Source organism: Eublepharis macularius, chromosome 6 (genome assembly GCF_028583425.1).
Source record: "Eublepharis macularius isolate TG4126 chromosome 6, MPM_Emac_v1.0, whole genome shotgun sequence".
In the NCBI taxonomy this organism is placed as follows: Eukaryota; Metazoa; Chordata; class Lepidosauria; order Squamata; family Eublepharidae; genus Eublepharis; species Eublepharis macularius.
The window spans coordinates 22,236,745-22,254,187 of record NC_072795.1 but is presented as its reverse complement, the minus strand read 5'-3'; the positions used below and the strand labels follow the sequence as shown (position 1 = coordinate 22,254,187).

The window sequence follows — 17,443 nt, the reverse complement described above, 5'->3', positions numbered from 1 at the left end:
GGCTATGTGCCTCATTGTGGAAAGATAATTATTTTATTAATTTACGCATTTATACCCAGCTTTTCTCCCTGATATAGTCCCAAAGCAGCTTACAACCTTGTTCTCCCCTCCTCTATTTTAATGTCACAACAACCCTGTGAGACAGGCTAGGAGATCCCATTCCGCCAGTGGGGGTGCAGATCCCTTACTCCCAGCCTCTGTCCCCCGCCACCTCTTACCTGGTCGATGGGGGGGAAAGGCAGGGGGAATGGGACAAAAAAACCTCTAGGACAAAGTGCACCAGTGGCAAGGCACAACGTCGTCACTTCTTCAAGCAATGTTATTGAGCCAACAGCAAGCATGCTCCCAGGCTTCACAGGGGGCAATTCTTGCCCCAAACTGACTGAATTGGACCCGTGCAAATCGCAGGAACACGCCTGCTGCCAGTGAGATTACATCACTTCCAGAAGTGACATCATTGTGTCTGTGCTGGAGTGTGGTGCATGAGGAAGATCCTCCTGGTCAGCACCAGGTGCCCTCCCCCACTCCTGCCAGGAGGGTATAGGGACCTGACACCCCTAGCAGCTGGCGCCAAGCCACCTAGTGAGCATCTATGGCCTAAGTGAGGATTTGAACCTGGGTCTCCAGTTTCTAAATTAACACTCTACCATTACACTACACTGGCTCTCATATACAGTTCAATGTATGGGGAACAAAGTACCCTTGGGGCCATTTCAGATTGGGAAAATGGCATGAGGGAAGGTGAAACCCCCTTCACGTGCCATGGTCGCAAGTCAAATCTGTTCCACAGCCAGCTGGGAAGCTCAAGAACTTCAGAATAGTGCCTCTCCACCCGCCCATCCCGGTCACAGTTCTGGGGGGAAAATAATGTATAGTTGGGCCTTCCACCATTTCCAACAAGAAAACGACAGCAAAGGCAGAAAGATATGCACCCTTTGTGAAAACAAAAGTTAAAAAGAAGAAAACAAACTCAGGACACTGAGAGATCTCTGTCTTTTGGTGCTACACCTCCGAAGATGCCAGCCACAGCTGCTGGCGAAACGTCAGGAACTACAATGCCAAGACCACGGCAATACAGCCCGGAAAACCCACAACAACCATCAAACTCAGTATTGCCTACTCTGACAGGCAGCCATTCTTCAGGGTCTGAGGGAGATCCTCCATCCGACCTACCATCTGACTGGAGTTTGCAAAAGAAAAGAAAACCTAGAAAACTGCTCTGACCTCTGACACCAGAAGGGGAAAAGTTGTTCCGTACTTGTGGGTGAAGAACAAAATGTTCGAAAGACATTCTGCCTACCTCCCGTGTAAGTCACAAAAAGAAAAGAAAACAGTTCTGAAGAAAAATCTCCACTCCCACCAGCAACTGGCCACAGCTCTCTGTAATGACCAGCCCTCTCTTGGACAACCACTGATCTAAAAGATCAGGAGATACTTTACAGAGGGGCACACATACACACTCACAAACCACCAGTGAACTCTCTTTCAAGGTTAAATAATTCCTCCTACTTGCCACAGAAAAGAAGAACAAATTATTGCCTATAGCATATCCAGCTGCAATTAATGTGCTTGCTACCCTAAAATCATTCCTCAGCAGAGCAAAGGAGGTCAAATATGGTTCAGTCAACCCAGAATGTTTCTAAGAAGGTGTCTCAAGGATTTTAGAAGATTTTCCGCTCTCCCTTTATGACTGGAAATTAATGCCTTCAGCTACAAACAATGACTCAACATGGCCCTTTTTAAACTTTTTTTTTCAGTCACTGTATTGATATTAAGAAGACAGAAAGTTAAGATGTTAACAGCAGCAACAAGAAGTTAAATATATTAGAGATATATTAAGATCCTGTTTGTTGTTACTGTAAAAACTACAACACCCTCCTTGATTCACTTCAAAAAGTAAGCCACCATCACTGTTTGTTCTCATTAAATAAAAATTATTCAGATTAACAGTTAGCAGCAATTATATATTCATTCATCTGAATGGTCAGCTTTTTGAGCTTTTGAGAGAGATTTTGCTACTATTTGTGTGTGTTCATCTGCCTTCCAACTACATCCATTATGAAAATTAAGCAGAGCTTTTCAAAATGCTACATGTCATGTCCTGACCCCTAAATCAGATCTTGTGGCAGCAACTTGACATTTTACATTATCTATCTAGCAAAGTTTAATCTGCCCTTCCTCCATGGAACTCGCCACGTACTTGGTCCTCCCGTCCTCATTTTGTTATTCACAACAATTCTGTGAAATAGGTTCAGCTTAGAGAGAGTCACTGACCTGAAGTCACCCAGTGACCTTAATGAGATTTGAACCTGGATCTCTCCCAGTTCCTAGCCCAACGTTCTAGCCACTGTATCATGCTGGCTCTCTAAAAGCACAATCCTAAACAAAACCCGAAAGAATTACAGTGCTGTCTTAAGCTAAAAGAATCTCCTCTGCATGCAACCTGGGTGGATGCACACCAGAATATGGGCTGAACCATCCAACAGATACGTAATGCGAGAGATGCTCTCTCTCCAAGGGCTGTCACCAGCTTCAGGAGTGGGTCTTGTGGCTTGGTTCTGATTAATGGCCAGTACAACAAATTGTAGCCATAAGCAGCTTTTTAATTCCATCAGTGTGCTCAATGTTGTGCAGAAAGGTGCAGCAACCAGGGCCGGCGCCTCCATTGAGGCAGGTCCGGCAACCACCTCCAGCGCTGAGGTGCTGGAGGGGGCACCAAGGGCGAGGGTGCATGCTGCGGAGCTGGCAGCAGCAGCGTGCGGGCGGCTGAGCAGGAGGGATGGGAAGCCACCCGTGTGCAGCCCCGGCTGCATGCCACGCCTGGCCTGCAGCTACTGCGGCCTCCCAGCCGTCCCACGCTGCCGCCGCCACCAGCACGTGCCCCCGGCCGGGAGCAGCAGCCACAGGTCAGGCACGGCAGGTATCCAGGGCGGCACGTGGAGCAACAGAGCAGGAGGGCTGGGAGTACATACATGTGCTTCCCCAGCCACCCACCGTGCCTGGCTGGGAGCGCACGCCAGCGGCGACAGCGCGGGGCAGTCTGAGCGGGCAGCCCTCCTGCCCAGCTGCCCCCCACCCCACATTCCGGATGTGCACGCGAGCAGGAGGCAAGAGCAGACCTGAAGCTGCCCCCGGCCCCTGGCAGCAACACATTTCATTTCCAATGGACCCAACACACAAATGACAGAGAAAGGAAGAAATACGGGAACACAGAATATCATACATTTAACAACCTCTTTTATCACATCTCCAATGGGTAGTGTTATTGCTCAAACAACAAACAGCCACATGACAGCAAATCCTTGTTAGAACTATTGTATAACTTAATCACCAAAACAAGACATCTGCCAAATTAGTTGATTAAAACAGTAAAAGGCTAATGCAACATACCAGCGAACTTTAGAAGAAAATCAGCCTAGGTTTTATAGATAACAGCAAAGCTTTTGACTATGTGGATCATGAAAAGCTATGGATAGCGTTAAAAGAAATAAGGGTGACACAATATCTGATTGTTTTGATGGGCAACTTGTACTTTGGACAAGAGGCTACTGTTAGGACTGAATACAGAGAAACAGAACGTTTCCAACTGGCAAAGGTGTCAGACAAGGATGCATATTATCTCCCTACCTGTTCAACCTCTATACAGAGCACATCAGAAGGAAAGCTCGATTAAATCTAGGAGGAGGAGTGAAAATTAGTGGAAGAAACATTAACAATTTGAGATATGCAGATGACACCATGTTACTGGCAGAAAAATAGTGAAGACTTGAAACAACTACTGATAAGGTTAAAGGAGAAAATTCCAAAGCAGAATTATAGCTGAACATCAAGAAGATAAAAGGAATGACTAGGAATTACACAATTTTAAAGTTGACAATGAGGAAATTGAAATGGTTCAAGATTTTCTATTCCTTGGCTCAATCACCAACCAAAAGGGAGACTGCAACTAAGAAATCAGAAGAAGACTGAGACTTGGAAGAGCAGCTGTGAGGGAACTAGAACAGATCCTTAAAGATATCTCTCTGGGGACCAAGATCAAGATAATCCAGACTATGGTATTCTCCATTACTATGTATGGATGTGAAAGTTGGACAACGAAGAAAGAAAACTTAATCATTTGTAATGTGGTGCTGGAGAGTTTTATGGATACCATGGACAGCCAAAAAGACAAATAAGTGGGTTCTAGACCAAATCAAGCTTGAATTCTCCCTAGAAGCTAAAATGACAAAACTGAGGCTATTGTATCATGAGAAGATTCCCTGGAAAACTCAATCATGTTAGGAAAAGTGGAAGGCAGTAGGAAAAGAGGAAGACCCAAAACTAGATGGCTTGACTCAATAAAAGAAGCCCCGTCCTCCAGTGTGCAAGATCTGAGCAAGTCTGTTAATGACAGGACATTTTGGAGGTCTTTCATTCATAAGGTCGCCACAGGTCAGCAGCGACTTGACAGCACATAACGCTCACAAATATACCCAGGATCCCAGCCTCATTCAAGCAAGTAGAAATCTTGAAGTTTTAGGTTTCACTGATGTAAAAATAGAAAATTTGGGGGTACAAGCAGCATGTCTATTGTCACACCCAAGATGTACCCTGCATGTGCCCTTGCATTGCTGACAGCTTTTTTCTCATGCTGCATTAACCACACTCTGCACCACTCTTGCCCTTTTCCAATTTAAAAACAAATAGGATAGTTAACCAAAGATATACTTTTAAAAAATCACATTAGAATAATTCTAAATTATCCCAAAGAAAATTATCGTGCAATTTCTCATTAAGAATCTAAAACGAACCTCGGACTTCCGGTTTGGGATCCATGGAGGTCTAACGCAGCTCCATTTGCGGAGCTGACCGGACTGCCGTTTTAACCGGCCGGAGGGGTGAAAATAGCCCGCGGCCGACTGCTCTCAGGCGGGGAGCAGGCAAAGAACGCTCAAGACCCTAGGGTGAGCTAGATCTCGGACGAGGGGGGGCTCTACACAACGAGTCTCCCCCCGATCCTTGAGGTCCCACCTTGCGACGGGTCGGCTACAATCTCTGCGGCAGTTTTGGGGCCAATTCGGCGGGCATAAGACCTACATACCCAAGCTTCGATTGGGGGAAGAAGCTGAGAGGAGAACTTAAAATCGAAACAGCGATTACAACCCGAGAAAAGTGAAGAGAAGGTAAAGATCGTTATCTTTTGATACGGGACAGATTGACAAAAACAGAGAGGAAAAAAAGTAGATTTTTAAACTGCAACAGACTAGTGAAAAGGAGGGGAAGACTCGGCAGGAGTTGTATTTGAAAAGAGACTAAGTTTAAAGAAGTTATTAAAGAAATTGGACTATTGTTTTGAATACCTGTGGCTTTGGAGCTGTGAGAAAAAGACACCATCGCAAGACCTGCTGTGGGAAGACGGGAAACAGGAAGTGCGTAATAACAATAGAGTGGCTGGAGAGAAGCGGCCCTTGCTGGAGGGCAGGAAGTAGGGAATCGCCATTTTTGAAAAGGGAAGGGTTGCGGCTTCAGCGGAAAAGGAAGTAGGCCATTTTGGATTACAAAATCATAGAGAAACCATAGAGAAAAGACGCCCGACATTTTGGACACTTTAAAATTTAATTTTGGCAAGAAGATTGGGACATTTGAAAAAGAAAAACGTTTAATTTTACGCCACGGAGTTAAGGAAGAGAGCAGAGTCGTGGGAGCGAGCCAAAGCAAGCCCCACGATGTCGAAAAAAGAGTGGCAATCGGCAATAGAAAATCTGGATAAAAACCTGGACAAAAAACTTTTAGATATGATTAAAGAGCTTAAGGACACGAAATTGGAGCTGATTAAAGAGGTTAAAGAGGTTACACAGACAGTAAAGTCGGAGCTGTCAGAAGTGAAAAAAGGTATGGAAACGATTCGTAGTGAATTACAAGGAACGCAGCAGAGAGTTAAAACAGTAGAAGACGCGATGGAGAATTTAATAGACACGCAACAAACAGAGATGAGATTGGTGAAGGGGAGAATGTCAGTTGCAGAAACTAAACATATGGAGAAGCAGCTACGTTTTCGTGGTTTGCCAGAAGTGGATGGAAAATCAGCGCAAGAACAGATGACTGAGGTGTTGGCTGAATACCTGGGGAAGGAGGAGGAGGAAATTGTGGCTATCCTAGATGTGGCATACCGTGTGAACTCGAGAATTGCAACCCAGAGGAAATTACCAAGAGATGTGATTGTGCAGTTTACAACACGAAATATGAAAGAGATGATTGTGACAAAACAGTTTCAAGATCCATTGGAGATTGATGGCAAGACGATTATTATAATGAAGGAATTGCCCAGATCAGTGTTATTAGACCGGAAAAAATATAAAGTGCTAACTCAGATTTTGAAGGACATGAAAATCAGGTACAGATGGGAGTTACCGGAAGGAGTGTCCTTTGAGTTTGGAGGGGCCAAAAAACGCATCAGATCTGAGCGAGAGATGGAGCGATTTATTAAGGACAATGAAAAAGACTTACCAACAAGACCATGAGTATGGAGTGTAAAGTATTATCTTGGAATGTAAACGGACTAAACTCACCGAATAAAAGGAAAAACATTTTCCACTGGCTACTAAAACAAAAATGTGATATTGTGTGTTTGCAAGAGACCCATATTAGAAAACAGGATGTAAAATATTTAAAATCTGGAAAACTGGGCAAAGAATTTGTAGCGGCCTCTAACAAGAAAAAAAGAGGAGTGGTGCTGTACATAAAAGAGGAGCTACAGCCAAAATTTGTTATGAGAGATGTGGAAGCTAGATTTGTAGCAGTGGAATGTATTTGGAATTTAAAGAAAGTGTTGGTAGTCGGACTCTATGCACCTAATGGTGCAAAAGAAAGCTTCTTTGAGGACTTGAGGAAGCATTTAGATGATTTTGTATATGACCAGATAATTCTTGCTGGAGACTTCAATGGAGTGACAGACTTGGAACTAGATAAAAAAACTACAACGGCACAAAAGAAAAAAGGACTTTTACCAAAGCTTTTTTTTGAGTTGATTCAACAAGAGACTCTTGAGGATGTATGGAGGAGAGAATATCCTAAAAGCAGACAGTTTACTTTTTACTCTGCAAGGCATTCTACATTATCAAGAATTGATATGATCTGGGCCTCAAAAGACTTAGCGTTATGGACTAAAGAGGTGGAAATAATGCCGATGGTAGGCTCAGATCATAATCCAATTATGTGGAAATTAGGAAAAAGGAGAAAAAGGAAAGCATGGAGAATAAATGAGGACTTGTTACAAGAAAATGAGAATATGGAAATATTGAGAAGAGAAACAAAGTTTTTTATACAATACAACGTGAATAAAGAAGTACCAACCAATAAAGTTTGGGATGCTTACAAGGCGGTTGTAAGGGGCATACTAATGGACTTAAATGGTAGAGCAAGAAAGAAGAAAGAGGAGAAAAGACAAGAGATTGAGGAGAAAATAAAAGCCAAAGAATCGCAGCTAAAAAAGAGACCAGGGAAAAAGAAAATATATCAAGAAATTAAAATACTTCAAGAACAGCTAACAGCAATGAGTAATAAAGAATTGGAATGGAATCTTAAAAGACTGAATCAGAAAGTGTTTGAGGGCGCTAATAAACCTGGGAAGTACCTGGCATGGCAATTGAAGAAGAAAAGGGAAAAGAAAATAATAAATAAAATTTGTGAAGATAACAAAACGTATTTGGAGCAGACTACCATTAGTAGAGCCTTTTATAAATTCTACGCTAAGTTGTATAATAAGAAAGAAGTGAATAAAGAATCAATAGCGTCATATTTGGAGAAGACCAAACTTCCAGAAATCTCGGAAGCTTGGAGAAACAAGCTGAACAGCGAAGTAACTGACGAGGAAATAAGTAAGGCAATACAATCTGCAAATCTAGGAAAGGCGCCAGGGCCAGATGGACTTACGGCTAAATTTTATAAGGTAATGGCTAATGAACTGGCACCATTCCTAAAAGAGGTGATAAATGGAATTTTAAGGGATCAAAGGATTCCAGCTACTTGGAGTGAAGCGAACATATCATTGATCCCAAAAGAGGGCCAAGACCTGACTAATGTGAAAAATTACAGACCCATATCGCTACTTAACAATGACTATAAAATTTTTGCGAAGATACTGGCGGAGAGATTGAAGGGGTGGCTCTCGGAAGTTATAGAGGAGGAACAAGCAGGCTTTTTGCCAGACAGACAAATAAGAGATAATTTAAGGACAGTGATCAATGCTATTGAATATTATGACAAGCGTTGTGACAAAGAGGTTGGTTTCTTCTTTGTAGACGCTGAAAAAGCGTTTGACAATTTAAACTGGGACTTTATGTTTGCCACTATGGAAAAGCTACAACTGGGAGAAAGATTCATCAGAGCAATTAAGGAAATCTACAGAGACCAGACTGCAGCAATTGTGGTGAATGATGAATTGACTAAGAAATTGACGATAAGTAAAGGAACAAGACAAGGTTGCCCGTTGTCTCCATTATTGTTCATTTTAGTGTTGGAGATTCTGATGATACAAATACGTCAAGATGAGGAAATTCGTGGAATTAAAATAAAGGACTATTCATATAAGGTCAGAGCATTTGCGGATGATATAATGTTAATTGTAGAGGACCCACTGGAGAACATGCCAAGAGTGATTGATAAGATTAAGGAGTTCGGAGATTTGGCAGGTTTTTATATCAACAAAAAGAAGTCAAAGATACTATGCAAAAACATGATCAAGCAGAAACAACAACTATTAATGGAAACAACGGACTGTGAAGTAACAAGCAAAGTGAAATATCTGGGAGTCGAATTAACTGCAAAGAATATAGATTTGTTCAAAAACAATTATGAAAAACTATGGACTCAGATAGAGAGAGACTTGATTAAATGGAACAGATTGAATTTGTCATGGTTGGGTAGGATTGCAGCAGTTAAGATGAATGTGTTACCAAGAGTAATGTTTTTGCTACAGACAATACCAATCATCAGAGACTCTAAACAATTTGAAAAATGGCAGAGAAAAATATCAGATTTTGTTTGGGCAGGCAAGAAGCCTCGAGTGAAAGTGAAAGTTCTACAAGATGCAAAGGAAAGAGGCGGAATGCAACTGCCCAATCTGAGACTTTATCATGATGCAATCTGCCTAGTTTGGTTGAAAGAATGGATGACATTAAAGAACAAGAAACTACTAGCCCTAGAGGGATATAAAAAAATATTTGGATGGCACGCATATCTATGGCATGACAAAGCAAAGGTCAACTCGATGTTCCTGCATCATTTTGTACGGAGAAGTTTATACACAATCTGGAAGAAGTACAGAATTTATCTACAAGAAGGAACTCCCTTGTGGGTGGTTCCGTATGAGGTGATAGACCCGAGAGCTGTTGATAATGAACAACAATGTTTAACGTACAAAGAAATAACTAAAACTGAAGCATCCAAACTCAGAATAAAGACGCAAGAGGAACTATCACCTAACTACGACTGGTTCCAGTATAGACAGATCAGAGACTTATATAATTCGGACTCTGTAAAGGGAGGTATACGAATAGAGAATTCGGAACTAGAGCAGACCCTTCTTAAAGAAGATAAGAAAAGAATATCCAAGGTATACCAAGTACTGCTGAAGTGGTATACCGAGGATGAGACAGTTAAAACACAAATGGTGAAATGGGCTATAAACTTTAACAAAGAAATAACAATGGAGGCATGGGAATACTTGTGGAAAACTACAATGAAGACAACGACATGTACTAATATCAAGGAGAACATCTACAAAATGATCTATCGTTGGTACATGACACCAAAGAAGATTGCGCTAGGGAATTTGAATACTTCTAATAAATGCTGGAAATGTAAGAAGCATGAGGGCTCCCTCTATCATATGTGGTGGTCGTGTGAGGTAGCTAGGCAGTACTGGGGGGAAATAATAAGAGAAATGAGTGAAATTTTACAATTTCAAATTAATAAGAACCCAGAACTCCTGCTACTGAACTTGGGAATGGAGGGAATTCCAGCCCAATACAGGACGTTGATATTTTATATGACAGCAGCAGCTAGACTTTTGTATGCGCAAAAATGGAAAGTACAAGAAGTGCCAACTATTGAAGATTGGATCTACAAATTGCTGTACATGGCAGAAATGGATAAGATGACAAGAAAACTGAGAAATCTGGACTCAGGGCAGTTTAACACAGACTGGGAGAAGCTGAAACAATATCTGGAGAAGAAATGGGAGGTGGGAGGAAAACTGTGGCAGTTTGAGAACTACTGAAGTATAATAAAAGTATAATAGAGGGGGGTGACTTTACCGAGGGAGGAAGAGATAAATGTGAATTAATAAGCAGTTAACAGATTGATATATAATTAGATATATAGAGGTTAATAGATAGAATATTGACAGAAAATAATTAATGATAAGGTTTAAATATAAGGAGTGAATAACTAACAATATTTTCTTTCTTTGATAAGATTTATATGCACCAAACTGAATGTACAGAAGAGTCAAATTGATTGACTATGTGATGTGCTATATAGAATTACCATAAAAAGATAGAATGAGGAATACATAGAAAATAAGTCAAATTGTTTGATTTAAATATAAGATTTTTATGGTTTATGATATATAGAAATATTTGAAACTGGAAAAGGGGATAAATTGTTTATCTAAGAGGGAAACAAAGACTTACAGTTTGGGTATATAATGAGAAAAGTAGTTAAGGATGTACTGCTTAATATAATAGAAAATGTATATATGTTTAAGATAGAGGAATTTAATAGAAGTAAGGGAAAAGGGACAAAGGGTGGGAAAGCTGTTGGAAGTCAACAAAAGGGGGGGAAAGGGAGGGGGTTAGGAATGAAAAATTTGGGGAAAATTGAATGTAATGTAAAAATAATGGATTCTAACCCAATAAAAAAATTTTTCAAAAAAAAAAAAGAATCTAAAACGAACCTCATCAACTACAGCCTGCGAACTGGCTGGCCCTAATGCTTTAGTGTTCATAAGTATGCATTCCCATACATGAGCACGAGAGGTAAAATGTATTCATAACTCCCACTCAAAAAAAATCCCCAAGAGGTCCAGGGGGAAAGCACTGAAACCGAAGTGGTAATTCTAGCTCTTAGCATTAAACAGAACATTTAAGACCTACCCAAAAGGGAAATAGGAGTAATACAGGGACAAGAACTGCCTAGGAACAGGTATGAGAAAAAATAGGACTCTCTTATATAAATAGAAACAATGAGGGCAAATAGTTTGGGCACCACCTCCTTTGAAACATAAGAAGGGGTTGGATTGGGTGATGTGGATGCGATATGCATAGCAGAGTATGGGAGGAAGAGAATGTTTTTCCTCTCAATCCACTCCGTGTGTCTGTCCCACTTCTGATTTTACTGAATGACTGTTGTGCAGTCATAACATTCAAACAGAATATATAATAATAATAATACCAACAACAACATTCGATTTATATACTGCCCTTCAGGACAATTTGCAAAGTGTGTTATTATTATTCTCACAACAATCACCCTGTGAGGTAGGTGGGACTGAGAGAGCTCTGAGAAGCTGCGACTGACCCAAGGTCACCCAGCTGGCTTCAAGTGGAGGAGTGGGGAATCCAACCCGGTTCTCCAGATTAGAGTCCTGCCACTCTTAACCACTATACCAAACTAGCTGTGTCTGTGTTGTTGCCAAGTAGCCCCCCTCTCCTGCACCAAGGCCTGCCATGAACTGTGTTTGGGTTTCCTGCATTGCTGTTTTACTGCTACACCAGAGACTGCCTCGCACGTGTGCGCTTTAATACACGTGTCTGTTTCCTGCCTGTTTATTATCTACCACGGACTGTGCCTGTCTCCTACCCCTGCTATGGACTGTGTTGTACATGCTGTTTCCTGCCTCCATGGAAGCCTGCCTCACCTGGGCCCAAGCCGCGCTGTTAGCAGCCAGGTGCCAGCCAGGGAGACCTCCAGCGAGCCTGACCAGGCATCCCTTGGCCAGACCCCGCCTGGAGTCTCCCGCGGGCCGGTCACCCAGCTTGCCCTCGCGCCCGGGCAGCCTGCTAGCAAGCCCCAGCCATGCCCAGCCAGCAACCATGTTCCCAGACAGCCAGAAGACCAGCCTGAACAGCCTGCTGAGAGAAGCCATTTCGGAGAAGCAAACAGACCACGTCCGCAGCGGCGAGCCTCGCCTTGCTCTGCATATCTTAATAGCCGCCCCGGAGAAGAAGCTAAGTGCCGACCATCCCAGCAAGCGCTTAGGGAATGCATCTCAAAGCAGCCTCCACATTCCAGAGATGATGACGACAGGACAAGCCCTGTCCGCTGGAACATCCATCCAACACGCTCGGATCTCCCCCTCCCTCCTTTGTCCCCTCTTCCCAAGGTGTCACAATAATACAATCAGATTCTAAGATGGCCCATCCAGGGTAGTTGTAAAGCCATTAGAACCTTTGTTCCACCCATGAGAACCACTGGGAACTGCACCAGCCCAAGGGTACGTTGGGGTATTTAAGCTGGCCTCCCAGGCCACATGGTGTGCGTGCCATTCCTATCCAGACTCCTTGCTGTCACCCTATATTGGATCTAGTGCAGGCATTAGACCATCTCATCTCGCTGCTATGTCTTTGCTCCAGGTCAGGATTGTGAGTATACCCAGCTTCATCGCTCTCAAGTGGGCTACTACCCCGCTAATGCAACGGTCTCTATTTTACTACTCTGTTTTCCTAGCTCTTGTGTGTGATTTTGTATGCGTGTGCTAGTTCAGCCATACACCACATTATTTAGTAAAACATGTTGTATCGTTATTTAGTCTGCCTCTTTATTTCATGAGCGTCTGGAGAGGGACCCCGGTATATATTGGTTAAAAGATCCGCACTAAATTTAGTTCCAGACTGCTAGCTAATTCCCCATTCAAATAGAGCAGTTCTGGTAACAGTGTGGCCAGCTTTCCACACTAAAACAAGAAGTCTGCTACCCGATATATACCTGTGAGCCCTGATATCTGAACATTACACCTATGTGTGGCATTCAGTAGCTTTTAGATGAGAGAGAGGTGGAAAGGAAAGATGAACTTTTGAGCCCACCCACTACAACTCATATGGTGTAATCCAGGTGCATGTCTCCTGATCCGGCTCACAGTTTAGCATTCACCCAGCACTTAGCAGTGTGTTGACTGTACTATGTGTTTTGCTTCATTTAAAAATAGTTGCACTTATCTTTCCTTTATTCTTCCCAAAGCAACTCTATAAAATAACTAGAATCTGGAGGAGGGGGGAAAACAGCTCATATTTTTATGTTTTAAATATTCAAACTTCCATCATAACATCCAAAATTTCATCCAAAAACAAACAGTAAAGCCTCAGTGAAGGGAGAGGAACAAAAAACACATGCAAGCTTGGAGAGATAACATTTCCTATTCTGCTTTTCCATTGAAATATTATGCTTTCAAAAGGATGTTGTAGTCACATTTTCCAGCAGAAGTTATTAGAAATATGCACATGTTTAGAAGTAGGTCAACCTCTGCCGTTATTTTACCAGCTGAGAGAAACTGTTTAGACAGCACTCTAATGCTCTTATAGCCTTGGCAAACTGGGGCAAAGCAGCTGGAAATTAAACAAAATGAGGAGGGGGGGAAATAGCCACTCAGTAGAAATCTCTCCTTTGCAGAGATATACAGAAAGTTAATGAAGGCACTGCAAAATGTGACCACAGCAATGGGTTAATGCTACCTTTCCACTCATTCTTAGTTCACTTACATTCTTCCCATATCCTTACTGAAGGGATTAGCTAGCAACAATCCGAAGAATACAGAAACCAGAATTTAAAATAATTATTTCCTGACAGATATATAAATGTACTTTCTTATTTGGGGAAGGAACTGAAAGAAGGCAAAAGGAGAATTCTGTATCTTAAGTGATGAAAGCAAATGTACTGCTTCTGCAGGCCCTGGTTTACATGAAAACATGTGGTGTTAGTAGTACGGCACTCTATTATGAGGTGAGACATGTATGTTTAAATAAATAAAACCTCAAAAGAAGTATAGAGTGGAGACTGGAGGTAAGCTACAATTTAAAACTATGTCCAAGAAAGTAACAGGATAAAACAGAAGCTAAAAGACAATACTTTTGAAACTAATACTGGCCTCCTGAGAACAACTCAAATAAATTAATCTAGCCATTCTTCTGAAAAACATTTGTGTGTGGGCTTCCCCTGTTCTGGTTTGTGCTCCTCCATTCACAGGGCATAATGCAGGGAGCAGAGATCTCCCTGGATGTTTTACAAAGTCAGGATGGCCAGCAGGGGAGACAAGAGTCTCTGCAGCAACCAGGTACAGTTCAAAGATGGTTTGGCCTAAGACGTTTGAGGGGCCAGAGGCAGAAAGCACAAATGGCATTCCTCACTTTGGTAACAGAGTACTGGCACAGTACCATCAAACCTACTGCCTAAGGTGGGATGCATCAATCTGCCAAATGATAAGGGTAGCCCTGCCTTGAATTATCATCTAAATTCAACAGGAAATAATACAGATACTGGAATAAATGGCCTCCCAACCCATTAGGGCTCATGGATCACAACCTGAACAACATGCCTGTCACCAAGAGGCCCACATCAGCAAGATATGACACAGTCATGGTTTCCCTTGTCCCACTGCTCCTCTTCTGTCTAGCACAGCAAGCAGGGTTCTTTTCTTGCCCCACAACAGGTGAGAAAAGAGAGTGGATCAAAAGGGAAGGAGGAGGGGAATTTATATCAAATCTTCCTTGGCTACTGCACAGCAATGAAACAGATTTGTGCTCTCTCAGTTGTGGTCTAGAAACTTTACTACTAACACCATGAAGCAACCACATTATTTTTCATCAGCCCAGAACGTCCACTGGCAGTGACTGATCACTGCCCCAGGTTTCTCGTCTTCTTGATGGAAGTTTAAGCAACAACAACAGGCTTTCAAAGCGTCCCAAAGAACAATAAGAGAATCTCAGAGGGGTATAACATTCTGTTTTGCAATCAGACATGTTTCAAGCAGGTGGCAGGGGGAGCTGAAATTACCAGGTCTCTTCAAGTCAGAAACAGATAGGAATGGAGAGCAAAGATAAGCAAAGAATTTGTTAGCAAGTAAACTCCTGCACCAAAAAGTTTCATAATCCTTACCTTATAGACTTGTCCATAGGTTCCATTGCCGACAAGCTCAACCAGTTCAAAGATGCCTGCAGGATCCTAAAAGAGAGGGGGAAGAACAAGGAATTAAGGCAACCAACAACAGATATTTAAAACTTCCTTCAAATAACATTTCTGACTGCATTCAGATGTTGAGATGAACCACAATTCAAGTAATGAACTCTGGTTAGTCTATCATACTTAGTGGGAGACCCAAGTTTGTGCCTTTATTTCACAGAGAAGAGGACTTTCTCTCTAATGTTTCTATGGTTGGGCAATTGCGGGAACCGTGCTCCTCAAAACCATGGTTCGTGAATTCAGCCATCACGCCAAACTATGATTAGTACAAATTGTGGTTAACGAACCAGCTATAAACCCTAGAACAAAATCCCAGTGAAATGTAGTGGTTAGAGTTTCAGAGAAGGATCTGGGAGACCCAGGTTCAAATCACCACTCTGCAGGGTTGTTGTGAGGACAGTATGGAGTCAAGGAAAGAGCGGTATAAATGAAGTAAATTAACAAATGAAGATGGAGGGAAGATAAAAGGCAAAGTGTTTAGTAGGGTTGAAGGAAAGAAGGATGTAGGGAAAGGTGAGAATATGGAGGCAGCCAGGAGGAGAGAAAGAGGAAATAGGGTAAGAAAGGGGATACAAGCAAAGTAGCCCCACCCCTGCAAGTTCCTGTAGGTTCCCCACTATGCAACCAAGCTTGGTTTAACTGGCACCACACAACTGGGCCATAGGGGAGAAGCTACCAGTGAGGAGGAGGGAATGCTGAAGATGGGGTAGACAAAAGTAGGTGGGAATGAGAGAAAGAAGCAGGAAAGGCAAGGCAAGGAAAGAGGATATGGTGGGGGAGGAGAAAATTAGTTGCCTCCTGCAAGTCCTTGTGTGTCCCCCACTTGTATATTCTAGTATCCAACGTGTGGCCTCATCTGCAGAAATCCTCGGATCTGGGTCACAATGACACTAAACAGATAATTCTGAAAACTTAGGGGTTCCCTCCAGGTTTGCAGAAAAATCTGAACACATTAAAAATACATTAGGAGAAAGAAAAAATTATCTGCAGTCCCGAGAAAATGCAGCCCAGGAAGAGGCCAAGGCAGGGATAAAAAAGGAAGCTGATGATGGGGGAAAGGGAAGGCCACATGCAGATGATGGAGAGGAGCTGTCAGAGTGCTGACAGGACGGATGTGAGGGCGATCTGGCTGCGACATCTGTCACCCCATTGGTCGCCAGGGTTGATTCGGCTGATCTGGCTGGCTAGGCAGGTGTCCCCTTCCTCCCTCACCGCTCCATGTGCATCCCTCCAGAAGCTGCGCGCTCGGTGGAAGAGGACGACCATCCCAGATAGAAGGAGTGTACCGTTCTTCGGTCAAGGAAGAATGTGAGAGCCACCTCCACAGAGGAGCGTGCTGCAGGCGGGTGGGTGAAGTAGAAGCCACTAGGGGTGTGCGCTTCAGGTTTTCGATTCAGGTAAAATATCCAAATCGGACCCAATCTGTAAAGATTCAGGATTTCCAAATTGGGGCCAGCATTCGTAATGCTTTGGGGCCGAGTTTAAAGGGCCCCTTTCCTGCCACTTGAAAGCGGCAAGGCCCTTCCAACCCCCCAGCCCCCGCCCCCACTTACCTTGGCCCTGCTGCTGATGGTGGAGGCAGCATCAGCAGCAAGATCAGCTCCGGCCCTCTCTGCCACCCTGCGGGGTCACAGGGCAGCAGAGGAGGCGGAGAAAGCCCTTCCTGCCCCTCAAATGGCCACTGTGGTGGCCATTTGACAGGCAGGAAGGGCCAGAGGAGGTGGCTCCAGCCTTCCCCGCCGCCCTGCAGGTGCAGAGAAGGTGGCACAGCAGCAACAGCAGTGGCTCCGGCCCTCCCAGCCGCCCTGTGGGGTCACGGGGTGGTGGAGAAAGCCCTTCCTGCCCCTCAAATGGCCTCTGTGGTGGCCATTTGACAGGCAGGAAGGGCCAGAGGAGGCAGCTCCAGCCTTCCCCACCATCTTGCAAGCCCGGAGAAGGTGGCACAGCAGCTCCAATGGTGGCTCCAGCCCTCCCTGCCGCCCTGCAGGGCAGCAGAGGAGGCGGAGAAAGCCCTTCCTGCCCCTCAAATGGCCGCCATGGTGGCCATTTGACAGGCAGGAAGGGCCGGAGGAGGCAGCTCCAGCCTTCCCCACCACCCTGCAGGCCCGGAGAAGGTGGCACAGCGGCTCCAATGGCTCCCTGCAGGGCGGTGGAGGAGGCGGAGAAAGTCCTTCCTGCCCCTCAAATGGACGCTGTGGTGTCTATTTGAGGGGCAGGAAGGGCTGGAGGA

The 17,443-nt window shown here is 43.7% G+C and overlaps 1 protein-coding gene across 1 annotated transcript in view; it reads right to left on the bottom strand.

Moving 5' to 3' along the window:
* TNIK (TRAF2 and NCK interacting kinase) overlaps window positions 1-17,443 on the bottom strand; it is a 350,725-nt gene that overhangs the window by 266,988 nt on the left and 66,294 nt on the right. The window contains exon 2 of the mRNA XM_054983851.1: window positions 15,130-15,195. Coding sequence (XP_054839826.1) covers window positions 15,130-15,195 — 66 coding nt within the window. The remainder of the gene's footprint in view (window positions 1-15,129; window positions 15,196-17,443) is intronic.